The sequence below is a fragment of the Camelina sativa genome, chromosome 4 (genome assembly GCF_000633955.1).
Source record: "Camelina sativa cultivar DH55 chromosome 4, Cs, whole genome shotgun sequence".
Lineage (NCBI taxonomy): Eukaryota > Viridiplantae > Streptophyta > Magnoliopsida > Brassicales > Brassicaceae > Camelina > Camelina sativa.
The window spans coordinates 24,598,588-24,612,431 of record NC_025688.1 but is presented as its reverse complement, the minus strand read 5'-3'; the positions used below and the strand labels follow the sequence as shown (position 1 = coordinate 24,612,431).

The window sequence follows — 13,844 nt, the reverse complement described above, 5'->3', positions numbered from 1 at the left end:
TTTTTTTTTTTTTTTTTTTTTGATTCTCGGTCGACTGAACGGTAACGACGAGGAGAGTGCGAGAGAATCTTTTGAAATAGATAACAAATACTGAGGGTATTTATGTAACTTCCTCAAATAAATAAATTAAACAATTAACCGTAGAGTTTATGTTTTGCTTTATTTTTTTTTAATCTCTTTTATAATTTTAATTAAAGTTCCAAATTTATCCTTTGGCCAACGTTAATTAACTGTGAATTCTGTTAAACTCAATCTATTAGTAAAGTATTTTAAAGTTAATTAACTGTTAATTTAACGCTAAAATAAAGTACATTGATTTAACTTAAGTCCATCAGATTTTATGCTAAGTGGCTTGTAATCTTTTTTAATAGATTAACAATCCTAATGATACTTAAATCTTACTACTAGGCAACGTTATAGCAATGTAATAATGGAAGCAAAAGCATACAGCTTGATTAAGGTAATTTGTGAATAACACCATAAGCCACAAAGTTATTTAATAATATTTATTTTTAAATAAAAATATTTCCTACGATTTTTCAACGTTTTCGGTCATAGGATATAACCATAGTTATTTAATAAAAACCATAGTTATATTTGTGGTTCTCAGATAGTTCACGTTTTGAGATTTAAAACTGAAAATGACCATACATATATGTTAAAATCTAATGTGTTTGTGTGTTTTAATTGTCTTTATGGTATAAAGAAAAGGAAAAAAAAATATCGGGTTCGCCCTAAAAAGCTTCTAGGCACGGGACTCGAGACTCTCTTACAAACCATGCTTTTCAGCGTTGGTGACACCTCTAATCGCCGGCGTGGAGGGGGTAACAACCCCTCTTAATCTCTCTCTAATCTATATAAGGTTCTCCCTGGTCGTTTGTTCCACCTTTAAATCTGTTTCCCCTAAAAATCCAAATGCAATTTTCCAAAAAGTCTTCTACTCGAAGGGTTGTTTTACCGACGAAAGAGCAGATCTCTGCTCTACAAGCTCCGATCTATTTCAGATCTCGGATGCGGTCCCGCTCGTGAATCCGATGACAGAAGCTTCACAACAGTCTAGTTGCTCCTCACCGTATACATCCGAGCAAAACTTCATCGTTACACCAACTGGCTCTAGATCTGGACTAGCACCGACACCACCACTGTTCCCTTCCTACTGGATTTCGTTGATGGCAGGAGCTTCTCTTAGACCATCAAATGTGCCTTTTCCAATGGGAACGTCGACGGCACACGACGAGCTCCAAAGCTGGCCGATGGTTCCCTCAAGTGTGTTACCGCCGCACGTCTCTCTGATCTTGCAGAACGGCGACGACCTTTTCTCCCAGCACCTAACACCAGCAACCCTAGGGTTTGGGAGGATAGGCCTTGCTTCTCTTTGTAGCCCATTAACGCCACTGTGTCCCATATCCAGGTCTGATCTCTTAATTGCTCTGCTTAGCCTTACTCATAATCGTGTTTGCTTGATAATGGCGAGAATGCTCTCCCATTCAGTCATAGGAACACTATCTTTAGAGAAGACTAGCCTACTCCTTTATCAAAACCGTATGGATATTGCACTTTACTTGTCATCGGATGCAAACTTAATGTTGAATTTATGTGGAGTTGATTCTGTCTCAAACATTATGTGTTGTGTTGCTTTCAAAGCCACTGTCCTACTCCCTGACCTTGAACCGAGTATGAACCCTCCCAGATCCGTTGTTGATAAGTCTATATCAAGCTCATCCTTTTTAGCACCCATTACCTCTGCTTGATCAAGTCGAGTAACCCTCGGTAGCAGAACATTGGTGTCTTTAGAATGGTTTGTTAGATATGTGTGTCGAGGCCAATATATTAGCGTTGATCAGATGTTTGCAATGGTTAGCTATACATATGATCTTGATCTGGTTGTGGATTTGAACATGTTTTTTATGCCCTTTGCCCCTTGTTCCCACCTATTGCCACTAGACTATAAGTTTGGGTTTGTTGATAATTCTCAAAGCCAAACCGGCTACAAGCTTTGTGTGGATTTCCTTAACCTCCATGGCTTTGAGCTTCATGTGAGGGAGGACCCACCTGCTTTGTTACGGTTTGATGCCCATTCTCTGCGAACCCCGGTTGTAGCTTCAGCTAAATTCATGAGGTCTATCTCTAAAAGATTGAAAGATTCTGCTCTTATGCTTTTGATCCCTCTCATGTTGGCGAGAAGCCATCCATCTGATCCCTCTGTGGAACACCCTTTTACAAGCTCGAATGCGTCATCCGCTAGAGCCGTTCATGATCACCTGTTGGTCAAGGATCTCGTGAAGCTTGGCTTCAAAGACGAATCCGCAGTTACAATAGACTTTTCAAATATTGTAAGACTTGTTAAAGTTGAAAATCCCTTTGTTAAGCTCATGGAGCTCTTATCTATCTGTTTCTTTGGTTATGTTATCCCCTATATATTAATAGAGAAGCACTCTTGAAAAAATGCTGATGTGTCGTCGCCAGAGAGCTCGAAACATATTTTAGCAAATAAACCATATTAATTAATCCTAATTACATATATGCCATTACAGACTTAAATAAAAATTCATTAAATAAATTAAACTATTTGTAGACATTTAATTTGAAACTATATTATACTTTTTTAAAAACCAACAAATTAATTTCTTTTTAAAATTTAATAATTATTCATGTTTTATTAAAATAAATTTCATACAAATTTTTTCACAGCGTTAAAATTATTATTTACTTTCAAATATTTCACGGATAAAACATATTTTATATAAATAAACGTAAATTTGAATAAAACAAAAAAAGAATTATTTACATATTTTATTTTATACAAACAAATATCAAATCCCAAATAATAATTTTATTTAAATTGATTTATCTGCACTATGTGCGGGTTGTTACCTAGTCTCTTGTTGTAAGAACTCACCTCTTATTGAGGCTTCAGCTTAATTGAAAGCTTTGGTTTGACAAAAAAAAAATATATATATATATATATATATATGTTAAAATCTAAATAATTGGGACACCAAAATGCTTCTACTAGTAACCATTATATGAACAAAAGGAAAATAAAAAATAAAAAGAACAATGCAAATCACAATAACAATTAAAATATATATATGTACTAAATGGTGAACAAACAATAACAATACCAAGTATTAATTAACGGTAAACTGCAGACTTAACTTTTTTTTATGAAAATTTGTAATAATTTATTTTGTTATTATGTTATTTATAATGATTTGTGATTAAAAATTCAGTTTGCTTATATGATAATACTAATACAACCCTCTTGATGTTAAGCACTTTTACACAGCCAAAGCACTTCTACACAGCCAAAGCACCAGACGATATTCTTCATAAGAAAAAAAATCTAATTGAGTAACGCAAATATATGATAACAAAAATATATATCTATATATATGTATAACAATGTATAATGTAAAGTCGTTGTCTTCTTTTGTGTTTTAAAATAAAAACTTAAAATTTTGTTACGCTTGTCCATAATTTTTGTTTTCTTGAATACCTTAAATACTTTTCGTACATAATAACTATGAATCATGGGGACGGCAGTTCCATGACGTTTCCCGTCTTGGAAACGTTTCAGGTACGGAGAAGGCAAATAAACAACACAGAAACGTTTCTATTGTACAATAGGGAATTTAACTTCTTTTTTTTTCCATTGTCCAAAAAAAGAAAAGGAAAATTAACCTTTTGAATATTGTCTAATTAGGGTTTACAAATATCAATGCTGTATATATCTCATCTTTTTGCATTTTTACTGAACATTGACATCGTTCATCGCAAAACCAAAACACACAAACTTTTCTGTTTTTTTTTTGGTGAAGACAAACTTCTCTGTTTAGCTTTGAGAATGAGTTTATCAAAGAATAACTTATTTTAATTATTATTTAATATATTATAGTCATGTTTTGTTTCATGAAGATTCTTTATAAATGATTTTATTTATTTTATTTTATTAATCTATGGATATTTTTATATTTTATATATTATAAAACTGACATACTCTTGCCGTATCCGTAATTCTAAAAATTTACTTCGTCGTTTCCCGTTCTCGTCCCCATACCCGTATCCCGTATCAGTACCCGTCTCGGTGCAGCATAGCATAATAATATGGAAATAGTTTAGTCAACTTTATTTCTCCTGCAAATTGATATAGCTTTGGTCGATACATATACATGAATCAGTAATCATCAAGTACCACAATTTCCACCTGGTCCTCCTAAGGAGAAGGTTACTCTACTAAAGTTAAGATATCCCCAATACGTTAGTCTATAACACTCGTAAGAATCTGCGTAGCGTCTTGTTTTCTTAGCTTCCATATCAATGGTTTGGTAGTTCAAATTCTTCACTTTAATAAACGAAAAATGTGAACTTTTCTGGAAATTTGCAACTGGAAAATGACCGTTTCCCATTGGAGGACTCACACGATCAGGAGAGGTAAACGTATTTCCTCCAAAGCGTATCAAAGAAGCTCCTTTGTTTAAATGTGTAAATAATTCTTTGGGCCAGTATCCTATTAATTTATCGACTCTTTTTAGTACCCAGTTCCCGGTGAAGCCATCCTAATAAATATTAAAACATTAGAAAAACTATTAAATTAAATCTCTGAAATTTATAATTATATATGTGATTTGAATAAGAAACATAAAAATGAACTATATTTAAAAAAAAGCCTGCAATAAATTCTAAAGAAGATGGATTCAAGTATTTTGAAGCATAATCCAAATAGTTGAAATTAATATAATTATTAAAAGAAATCCAACATTCTTGTCAAATAGATGATTTATCATACATAAAGTCGAGAATTTTTTACCTGAAAAATTCGCGGTTGAATAAAAGCGCTTACTTTACCACCATAAATAGAGGTATTACCATACGCTTCTCCGATCACAAGATCTGGAATAACAAGAACAAAGCCAGGACATTGTGTATTATAGCATCTAGTTTTTTTAGAGCCATCTGCCTAATAAATAAAAATATAATATTGAATATAAACAATTATGCAAGAATATTTCTCATGTATAAAGAACATAGTTATGTTGTAAAAAACATAGATAAGAAAATAATTAATTTACTCACAGTCTAATATATTGTAAATCGAGTTGAACTGTCACCATATAATCTTGGATGCACCTGTATAAAATTTAAATTTTATGAAAATATTTGTTACAAAAAAAGTGTATACTCAAACTCTTTTCTCCAATATTTCATGATGAATTTACAAACATTAAATCATCATAAATTAGTTATTTTCTTGTTTTTGTGGGTAATTATTCCACATTTTTTAGGGATCTCTTAGTTAATCTATGCTCATATATTTATATATATATACTTTCATTACATAAATCATATTTGTAAGTTTTAGTTCCTTGTGTAAAATCGCATGATGTTATATAAAGTACACATTTTGGTTTATACGTTAAATAAAAACTTACCGCCCAACCAACTTGTATGATATTAAGTTGATCGCGAGGTCCATTCTCTAACCAAATTTGATTTTTACTGTATTGGTTTCTTTGTACAGTCAAATTATGAACACTTATATAAGCCTTTGCTCCTCGATAGATGGTTCCATCTAAAATGGTCTCAATTGTTGCAAACTGTATAAATCATAAAAATATATAAAGTTTGCATGTATTATTATAATCACAACACTAGAAAGAAGATAAAATAATGTGATTGCGTATAGTCAGTTTCAGTTCTCTTAGGTCCCTTTCCACATATACAAACTGAGAGTTCAATCAATTCTTGTGCTATAAATAAGATAAAATGTTATACAGGATGGTATATATGAAAATTTCAATAAAAACGATGATAAAAGAAGAAGATTTACATGTTGGCCAGGATACTCGAATGTGTCGAGATGGACGCTCTCAGTTCCATTTATTTGCCTTAAAATCGGTACCATTCCATTGGGACAACGTTGATGATCTATTTTATATTTATCGTTGCTAGTATGGATTTCATTTGAAAAGAATTTTTCCTATAACATAACACCAAATAACAAGATTAAGTTTTAAAAAAATAATTACAACATTATTCTCTATTAATTAGAGAAAATGTTGGCCACATTTATTCATATATGATTGAAAAAATTTAACCACCAAACCGGAATTTTGTGATACTTCAACATTGGATGTTGGAAAGCCGGTTGTTTGTATATATCCACACAATCGAAATCCTGAAAAATCAATTAATTTTATTTTTTCATATCAAAATTAAAGAATTGCAAACAAAGTAGAAGTTATAGAATCTCACATGCATAACTCCGTTGCCCCCTAACGTTAATAGCAGATAAGACGTAAAAACGAGCGCTAGATGTAAACCCATTTTTAAGTTTTACTTGTGTTTCTCATTGATAAATTTTAGTTATATATATATACGAATATGAGTCAACTACTAATAAATTTATTGCTAGTCATATCAACTACCTCTTATTAACTTACCAAAAATTTTAAATACAGAAAAGAATAATTATTAAAAGAATCATTTTGGTCAACAATACAAAGTTATTGTTAGTCATATCATATACAAAAAAAAACAAATAGTTTACTCTTACACAACATAGCACACAAAAATTTTACTCCATTCTTTTAGACCGACCATTAGAAAGTAATTATTCTTTTGTTACCAAAGACCACTATTATTTTCGGAAGAAAATCTTCAACTTGAAAATATATATAGCACAATATTTACTACTATTACTAACCTTGCTCGACCAGAAGCTGAACCGCAGAACCCTGGGGCTTAACCTTATATAGGTGATGACATTAAAAAGAGTCCCTCTATTGATATAGTATTGCCAACCCTGAGACAAATGAAATCAGTTCAATAAATTGTCAAAAAGAGAATTCAAATGACAACCAAAGCTAGAATCAATTCTGACTAAAAAATAGGTAAAGATTGAATCTTTGATTTCAGTTTTTCAATGACAATTTTAAACCGTACTGAGAATCTTAAACCTGCCTTGTAAGTATCCTGTGAGACAGGTAACAGTCGGGATTATGACCAATCACATCACAGTTCAAAGAAGGAGACTCATAGAGAATCCATATAGCTGACGCCCTGGTTTAATTAGAGTAAATTGGAACAAAAAAAAATTGAGAAACCAACCGAGGAACCACATACCCATAACGAGGGGATTTGTTCTTCCACGTTACGAGATCCATACACGAGATGTGGATGTTGCATTTGTATTTGCATACGAACTGAATCCATTTAGGTCATTCTTAGAGGAAGAGAGAAACCTTATTACTAATATACTAGCCAATCTTACTAATATACTAGCCAATCTTAAAGCAAAGGGATTGGATTCTACGAGAACAGCATACAGCTTGATTAAAGTAATTTATTATTAACGTAGAGCTTGATTAATGTCAGATATTGGTGTATTGGAGAGGGTTGTGTTTTGGAGGGGAGATAGATTTGTACGGTTCATTCCCACTGTAACGCATATTCCCAAGTCATCAACAGATACTTGACTTACCATTTCAGGCTTCAACCCATTTCAGAATGTTATAGTCAACAAAACAATGATTCACTATATTTGCCTAAAACTATGGTGGTTTTAAGTTTTAACAAATGGTGCGATCAAAAAGATGATCATGGGGACGAAATAAAATAATCATGCAAAGAAAGAAATGCGCATTGTCAAGATCAAATGATAATTTATTATTAATGGGTCTATGGATTCAACATGTTAGAGAGATTTATATATTTACTCATCTTACACTGTATAGATACGCTTTACTTTCTTCATCTTCTTTTGACATATTGGACAATTCCCACCAGCTTCTGCCATCCTACACATTCATAAGGTTTAATATTTCAGGTCAGTCCCAATACATTAAACACATTAAGCAAATACTATTTTGCAATCAAGTAGTTTTGATATGTCTAGTTGTATATTATCAATTATTCGTGTAGAAAAACTTACTTTGTTCCGCATTCATAACAGGAGACGCAGTGGCCACATGGGAGGAAAAAGCAATCTCTTGGAGCATCAAAACAAATGGCACAGAGACGTCTAGTTTGGTTACTTGCTTCATCCACTTGTCCCATATTATCTTCTAAATCAGCATCATCATTTGCAAAAGGCTCATTACATGAACCAATGCTTGAAACATCGTCATCTTTGTTTTCACGTAAAAATGCTCTAGCGAAATCATTCCCCGTTAGATATCCCTCTTCACAACAGCATTGTAACTTGTTGCAGAATTGTAACGTTACCACCATGAAGCAAGTCACCACACCTACATTTGCAATAATACTACATGTTACTGCTTCAAATTCTTGTCAAAAAGAAACTGACTAATCCTCTAATCCAATTATCAACTTGACATTTATAAGATTGAAATGTTTACCAGTGAAAATTACATATCCAATCCCTCTATGTTGATATGTGAACTTTATGTGCCATTTATCTTCGATGGATACTCCCTAAGCTCAAAGGCAGGGGAAGTGAAACGAACATTAATTGAGCTAAGATTCATAATAATAACTTTGTTGGTGTTTAGTCTTACAAATACATACCTCATGACTCGGTGCTGGTGAAGTTACGACAACAGAATTTCCAACAAGGGACATTGCATTGAGCTTGAATGTGCACTCGCCATTGCTGAAGGTACAGTTGTAGAATGATTGTTTAGTATCATACAACACAGCCCTCACATCAATAGTCAGTTCCACCTGAACAAACATCATGTCAAGTAAAGCAATGGACGGTGCAAAAACCAAAAACATAATCCAAAATCATTACTTGATAAGTCAGTTATTATTACCTCGACGTCCTTTCTCGTCTTCAAGTTAGCCACAGCAAGATAATAACTTGAAGACTTAATCATCTTCAATTCAATCATACCACTCCCTGCAAAGAACTTTTATCAACTCATGGTAATCATTATAACACGATGCATTTTAAGTTGGGAACTTTCATTACACTAACCCTCAATTAGATTCCACGACAATGCATTGTAATGAAATGCAGATTCTTCCCAAAACGTCCGAGAGATGCCTTGACTTCCTACGAATTGAGAGCCCCGAAATAATCAGTTTTCCCTAAAAGATAACACTTTCAAACAAAAAACAAACTCACTCACACTTCTATATCCTCTTAGTTTGTTCAAAGCTATTTTCCTTTTCTAGTTCGGGTTTTGCTTTACGTTATAGTAGATACTATATACCAATGAAGTCTCGGGTTAAGTCAAGTTATTTGGTTTGTGTGAAGCTTTTAGGTTTTTCTTTGTGTTGTTACATGATTTTAAGCAGCCTCAAACCAACAGGCAGAAGCAGGCATAGAAAAATGACAAAACTACTACAATATATATACTAACCTTCATTGACCACAAGCTGAACCGCAGAACCTTCTGGTTTAACCCTATACGATATATTCATTGAAGATCCTTCATTAAAATTATAAGGCCAACCCTGAGGAAAATGAAATCAGATCAATAAATTGTCTACAAGAGTATTCAATGACAATCAAAACTATAATAGATTCTGACTTCAAACATATTGTAGTACAGAGAAATCTAAAACCTACCTTGTAAGTATCATGTGAGAGAGGAAACACTCGGGATTCTGACCAGTTTACAAATAAATCCAGAGGTGGGGACCCATAGAATCCATAGAGCTGAAGGCCTGATTTGGAATAATCAAGCTCCTTCACCTAACAAAAATAATTCAATAAATTAACACAACCCTTGATGATCAAGAGAAACACTTAAAGAGGAGTGNAAAAAAAAAAAAAAAAAAAAAAAAAAAAAAAGACAAACCATAATGCTTTTGACAAAAAAGGAGCTTGGGTCAACAAGAATGGACGAAGAAGGTCCAAGCCAAACATTCTTTGTTCCGTAAAGATTGTTAATCAGAATAAACGACGCTGTGGAATCATCATCATAAATCGAGAGAATTAAGTCAAAAAGCAAAGACCAACAAAAAACAAAAAACAAAAAAAATCGTAAAGTTTTGAAGTTGAGAGACAAACCAAAGATCAAGACAAGAAGACTCAAAGTGACGCAGTAGATGTTCGGCTCTGAAAGGTTCCGGAACGAGCAAAACTCACCCCAGTTGAAAACCCCATGACTTCCACTACTACGAGCACCATCATCATCATCTCCTTCGACGACGTTATGAGAAGAAGATGAAGCTGAGATCCTTATGACGAACACAGGATAATAAGGTACATTAAGATCCGGCGTTGATGGATGAAGAGGTGAATCCATCTCGGCGGTTCTAAAGAGAGACAAAAAAAAAGTTGGAAGGGAAAGGTGGAGAATTGTTAAAGAAAAAAAATTGGAGAAATTAATAAGGATAAAAAAAAAAAAAAAAAAAAAAAAAAAAACCTATGAGAATCTGTGACTAAGCTTATCCATAATGTAACGGTTACACTTTTATGATTGGTTTACCGGCAAGTCTTCCCTCTTTTCGTCGCCGGGGTTGAACGTTAGAAGGAAAGATATCCAGAGAGTAATGTTATTACCTTATAATGTTTTTGACTTTTGAGGACTCTTTTTGATTAATTTAATACAAAACAAAAGTTGAGGGTGTTTTCGTAAACTTATGTTAAAACAGACATATATTCTTCGTGTGATTTGTCGTTTTTGGACTATGTTTTAGAAGTTTCTGTTAGACGCAATACCTATTTTATCCTTTCTTAATAGGTTGAGTTTTACCCATTACAATTTAATTTAATTAGTCTCCTACCAAAAAACATATAATTTAATTAGTAGTGTATTAAATAAAGATATTGATACACAATTTTAAGTTTTTAACACTTCTCTATGGTAATTAATCTAACAATGATCATACAAATACAATGATTCATAAGACATTTACGTACTTTTTCTCAACCTTCATTGTCTTAGGATTTTTGAAAAAAAAATTGGCTGTGTAGTGACCACCACTAGTGTTCACCAAACGAAAACAGAGTTTGTAGATTTGAATGTGTTTTGTTTTGTATTTTCTGAAGCATACTAGTGAGAATTGATTGATTGTTGTTATCCGACGACCCAATGAAACCTAATGATACATAACAAAGCTTCTAAGTTCTAACCAAATGTTAAATTAGCAATATGAATATCCAGATGCAAATAAAGAGTGAAACTGGTAACACCATCAAGATGTCAATATAGTAGCATAATCTCTAAATAAGTGTTGTTTTACAACCGGGCAGTAGGCGGTGGTGACTCCAACTGCTCGTTTCTGTTTAACTCTTGGTCACAAAGGCTTACGGTGTCTGGCTCATACCGCATGTTTCTGTTTAATTCCAAATCACAAAGGGTTATGGAGTTTGGAACACCAAAATGAAATGGAAACTCAACAGGTAATGGCTTCCAGTAAAGACTCGGATTCCAATCCGCTTCTCTCACTGCCTTCAGTATCTCCTTCAAGACAATCTCGCTTGCCTTGGCTGTGAAATGGATCCCATCTCTACGAAGTAAAAACAAACCCAAGGAGTAAGTTTAACCAAGAATCATTTCAGAGTTAAATGAATCATGAAGGTTGTAGTAGCTCACGTGAAGCAGCTATTCAACCAATCATCTTGTTGCTGTATTGCTGTCCAAATATCAACACCTTTCACATTGATCTCTCTGCATAGATTTAACAACGCTTCTGCATATGGACGACACAGCTCGTTACTCCGGCCTTTTATCACATCCCTGATACATGAGTTACATAAAGCTAATTATCAAACATCCAAAAGATAATAGTAAGAGACTGCTTCAGTAAGACATGTACCCAAAAACTAGCTGGATCTGTTTCTCATTCATTGGCGGAGGAGTAAGATAAATGACGCGGGTCTTATCCGAAAGTCCCTGGTAACAAGAGGAATAAGAAGATACCAAGAGTTAGCAAGTAAAGGAAACACCTTTCAGAGAGGCACTAACAAATGAAACATGTCACTCAACCAACATTCAAAAAACTTTGAAAAGGCATTACCAAAAGATGCACTCCAATTTTTCTCATGTTATCAATGAATTCAGATAAAGGAACATGAGGACCAAAGCCTGATGGATGAGGATCCATTGAATCATTCCCACCAAAATAGACTATCACCAATGAAGGTTGTATCACAGCATCCTAACAGTACAAAAACCAACCAACCAAAAAAACAAAAACAGAGGTCAAGAAAAACCAAATCTTTCACGGTGATCATCTCAATGAGGAATCATACATAAGATAGTGTACCTTTGGGAAGACTTGTTTAAGACCTTTAAGGCAAACCTAGAATTCCAACCAGCGTATCCACGAACGATGATGTCAGCCTGTGGATATGAAATCAAAACACACACACACACACACACATAAAGGTACGAACTTTATCTTCAATCATTAGCTTTATTAACACTGAAACAGTTTCTCCACTTGGGAATAGTAAAGGGTCATCCGCATTAAACAGATTAGGTTGGTTCATTGTTACATTATTCACTACACAATCAAGTCCTGACGGCAAATTCCAGAACTACAAGTCGGGAATTGGGAAAAAAAAAATTGGGAATTGGAAGGGAGAAGAAGAGGAGAGAATTTACAAACCGTGCGAGAGTAGATGTCAGCGAGAGTGGCACCCCAACCACCATCGGTGAAGCTATATTGAACAATTGAAGAACCGAAGAGGACGATTTGAGGTCTTTGTGGTCCAACCATGGCTGCTTCTTTTTCTCGCCAGGAGAATTTTGCTTCGTCTCACTCCTATTTAATTTTAAAAAAAAAAAAAAAAAACTGATTAATAATAAATTGATTAGGCCATGCAAAAAAAAAGGGTTTATGCGTTTGTGAATTGTGATAGTGTCAGATCGCACTACTGATAAAAAGGTACCAAACACATCAGACCCAATAAAAATTCCCTAAGTATATTATTCTTAAAATAATCAAAGAATCAATTCCTCTGTCTGGTCTCTCCTAGTCAACATGTTATATAATTAGTACAGTATTACTAAAGAAAACACAATAATTTTAATATGTGAATTAGAGACAGCAGTATTGGTTTACAAGTCAAAANCCTATTTAATTTTAAAAAAAAAAAAAAAAAGACTGATTAATAATAAATTGATTAGGCCATGCAAAAAAAAAGGGTTTATGCGTTTGTGAATTGTGATAGTGTCAGATCGCACTACTGATAAAAAGGTACCAAACACATCAGACCCAATAAAAATTCCCTAAGTATATTATTCTTAAAATAATCAAAGAATCAATTCCTCTGTCTGGTCTCTCCTAGTCAACATGTTATATAATTAGTACAGTATTACTAAAGAAAACACAATAATTTTAATATGTGAATTAGAGACAGCAGTATTGGTTTACAAGTCAAAATTAGGTTTTACTAATTTTTGAAACATTAGAAATCGCTCTAAAGTAAAACATTAGACGGTACTGGTACCTTTTTTTTATTACCGCTAATGTGCTTCCGTTTTCTAAAACGCTTTTGCTACCACTTACGTTTTCTAAAACGCTTTTAACAAAGTTTTCATGTTTATTAGGTTGGGGTGGTTCCTCATCATATTGGAGTGGTTCAAGCGCTCCATTAGGTTTGCTAGTATCATATAATTATTTATGAATCACTAATAATCAAGCTTAAGAATCTTTTCTTTTGCGGAAGTTTATACAATCGGTCAGCTTGTTTTTTTTTTCACCTTAACTATACGTTTCATATTTTGTGAAGTCTGAAAACATAATAATCGCTTTTCTACAAGACTGAATTGCTTCACTACTGCAGGTTATCAAACTTTTCAAGAAGAAAAGATTGTAGTTTATGTGATAATGTAAAATTCCCATATCGTTTGTGTTTTTTGTTGTGTGTTGTGCTACCTTTACCAATTTATCCTTGGAACACTATTTAGTACTGGTCG

The 13,844-nt window shown here is 33.4% G+C and overlaps 1 protein-coding gene and 2 pseudogenes across 3 annotated transcripts; all 3 read right to left on the bottom strand.

Moving 5' to 3' along the window:
* LOC109132545 lies at nucleotides 4,188–6,327 on the bottom strand (annotated as a pseudogene).
* LOC104782255 lies at nucleotides 6,714–10,473 on the bottom strand. Of its 3 annotated transcripts, none has more exons than XM_010507134.2 (12): nucleotides 10,404–10,473; nucleotides 9,983–10,230; nucleotides 9,771–9,877; nucleotides 9,539–9,664; nucleotides 9,330–9,423; nucleotides 8,942–9,019; nucleotides 8,778–8,863; nucleotides 8,530–8,685; nucleotides 8,361–8,436; nucleotides 7,934–8,249; nucleotides 7,728–7,799; nucleotides 6,714–6,805 (listed from the first exon to the last, which is right to left on the bottom strand). In XM_010507134.2, the coding sequence occupies exons 2-12, from the start codon at nucleotides 10,218–10,220 to the stop codon at nucleotides 6,751–6,753; spliced, it is 1,404 nt and encodes a 467-aa protein (XP_010505436.1). In that variant the 5' UTR covers nucleotides 10,221–10,230; nucleotides 10,404–10,473; the 3' UTR covers nucleotides 6,714–6,750. The 3 variants fall into 3 exon arrangements, with proteins under 3 accessions (XP_010505436.1, XP_010505435.1, XP_010505437.1); XM_010507133.2 differs by having other exon boundaries at nucleotides 10,341–10,432; XM_010507135.2 differs by lacking the exons at nucleotides 6,714–6,805; nucleotides 10,404–10,473 and having other exon boundaries at nucleotides 7,645–7,799; nucleotides 9,983–10,290.
* Nucleotides 11,040–12,828, bottom strand: LOC104782253 (annotated as a pseudogene).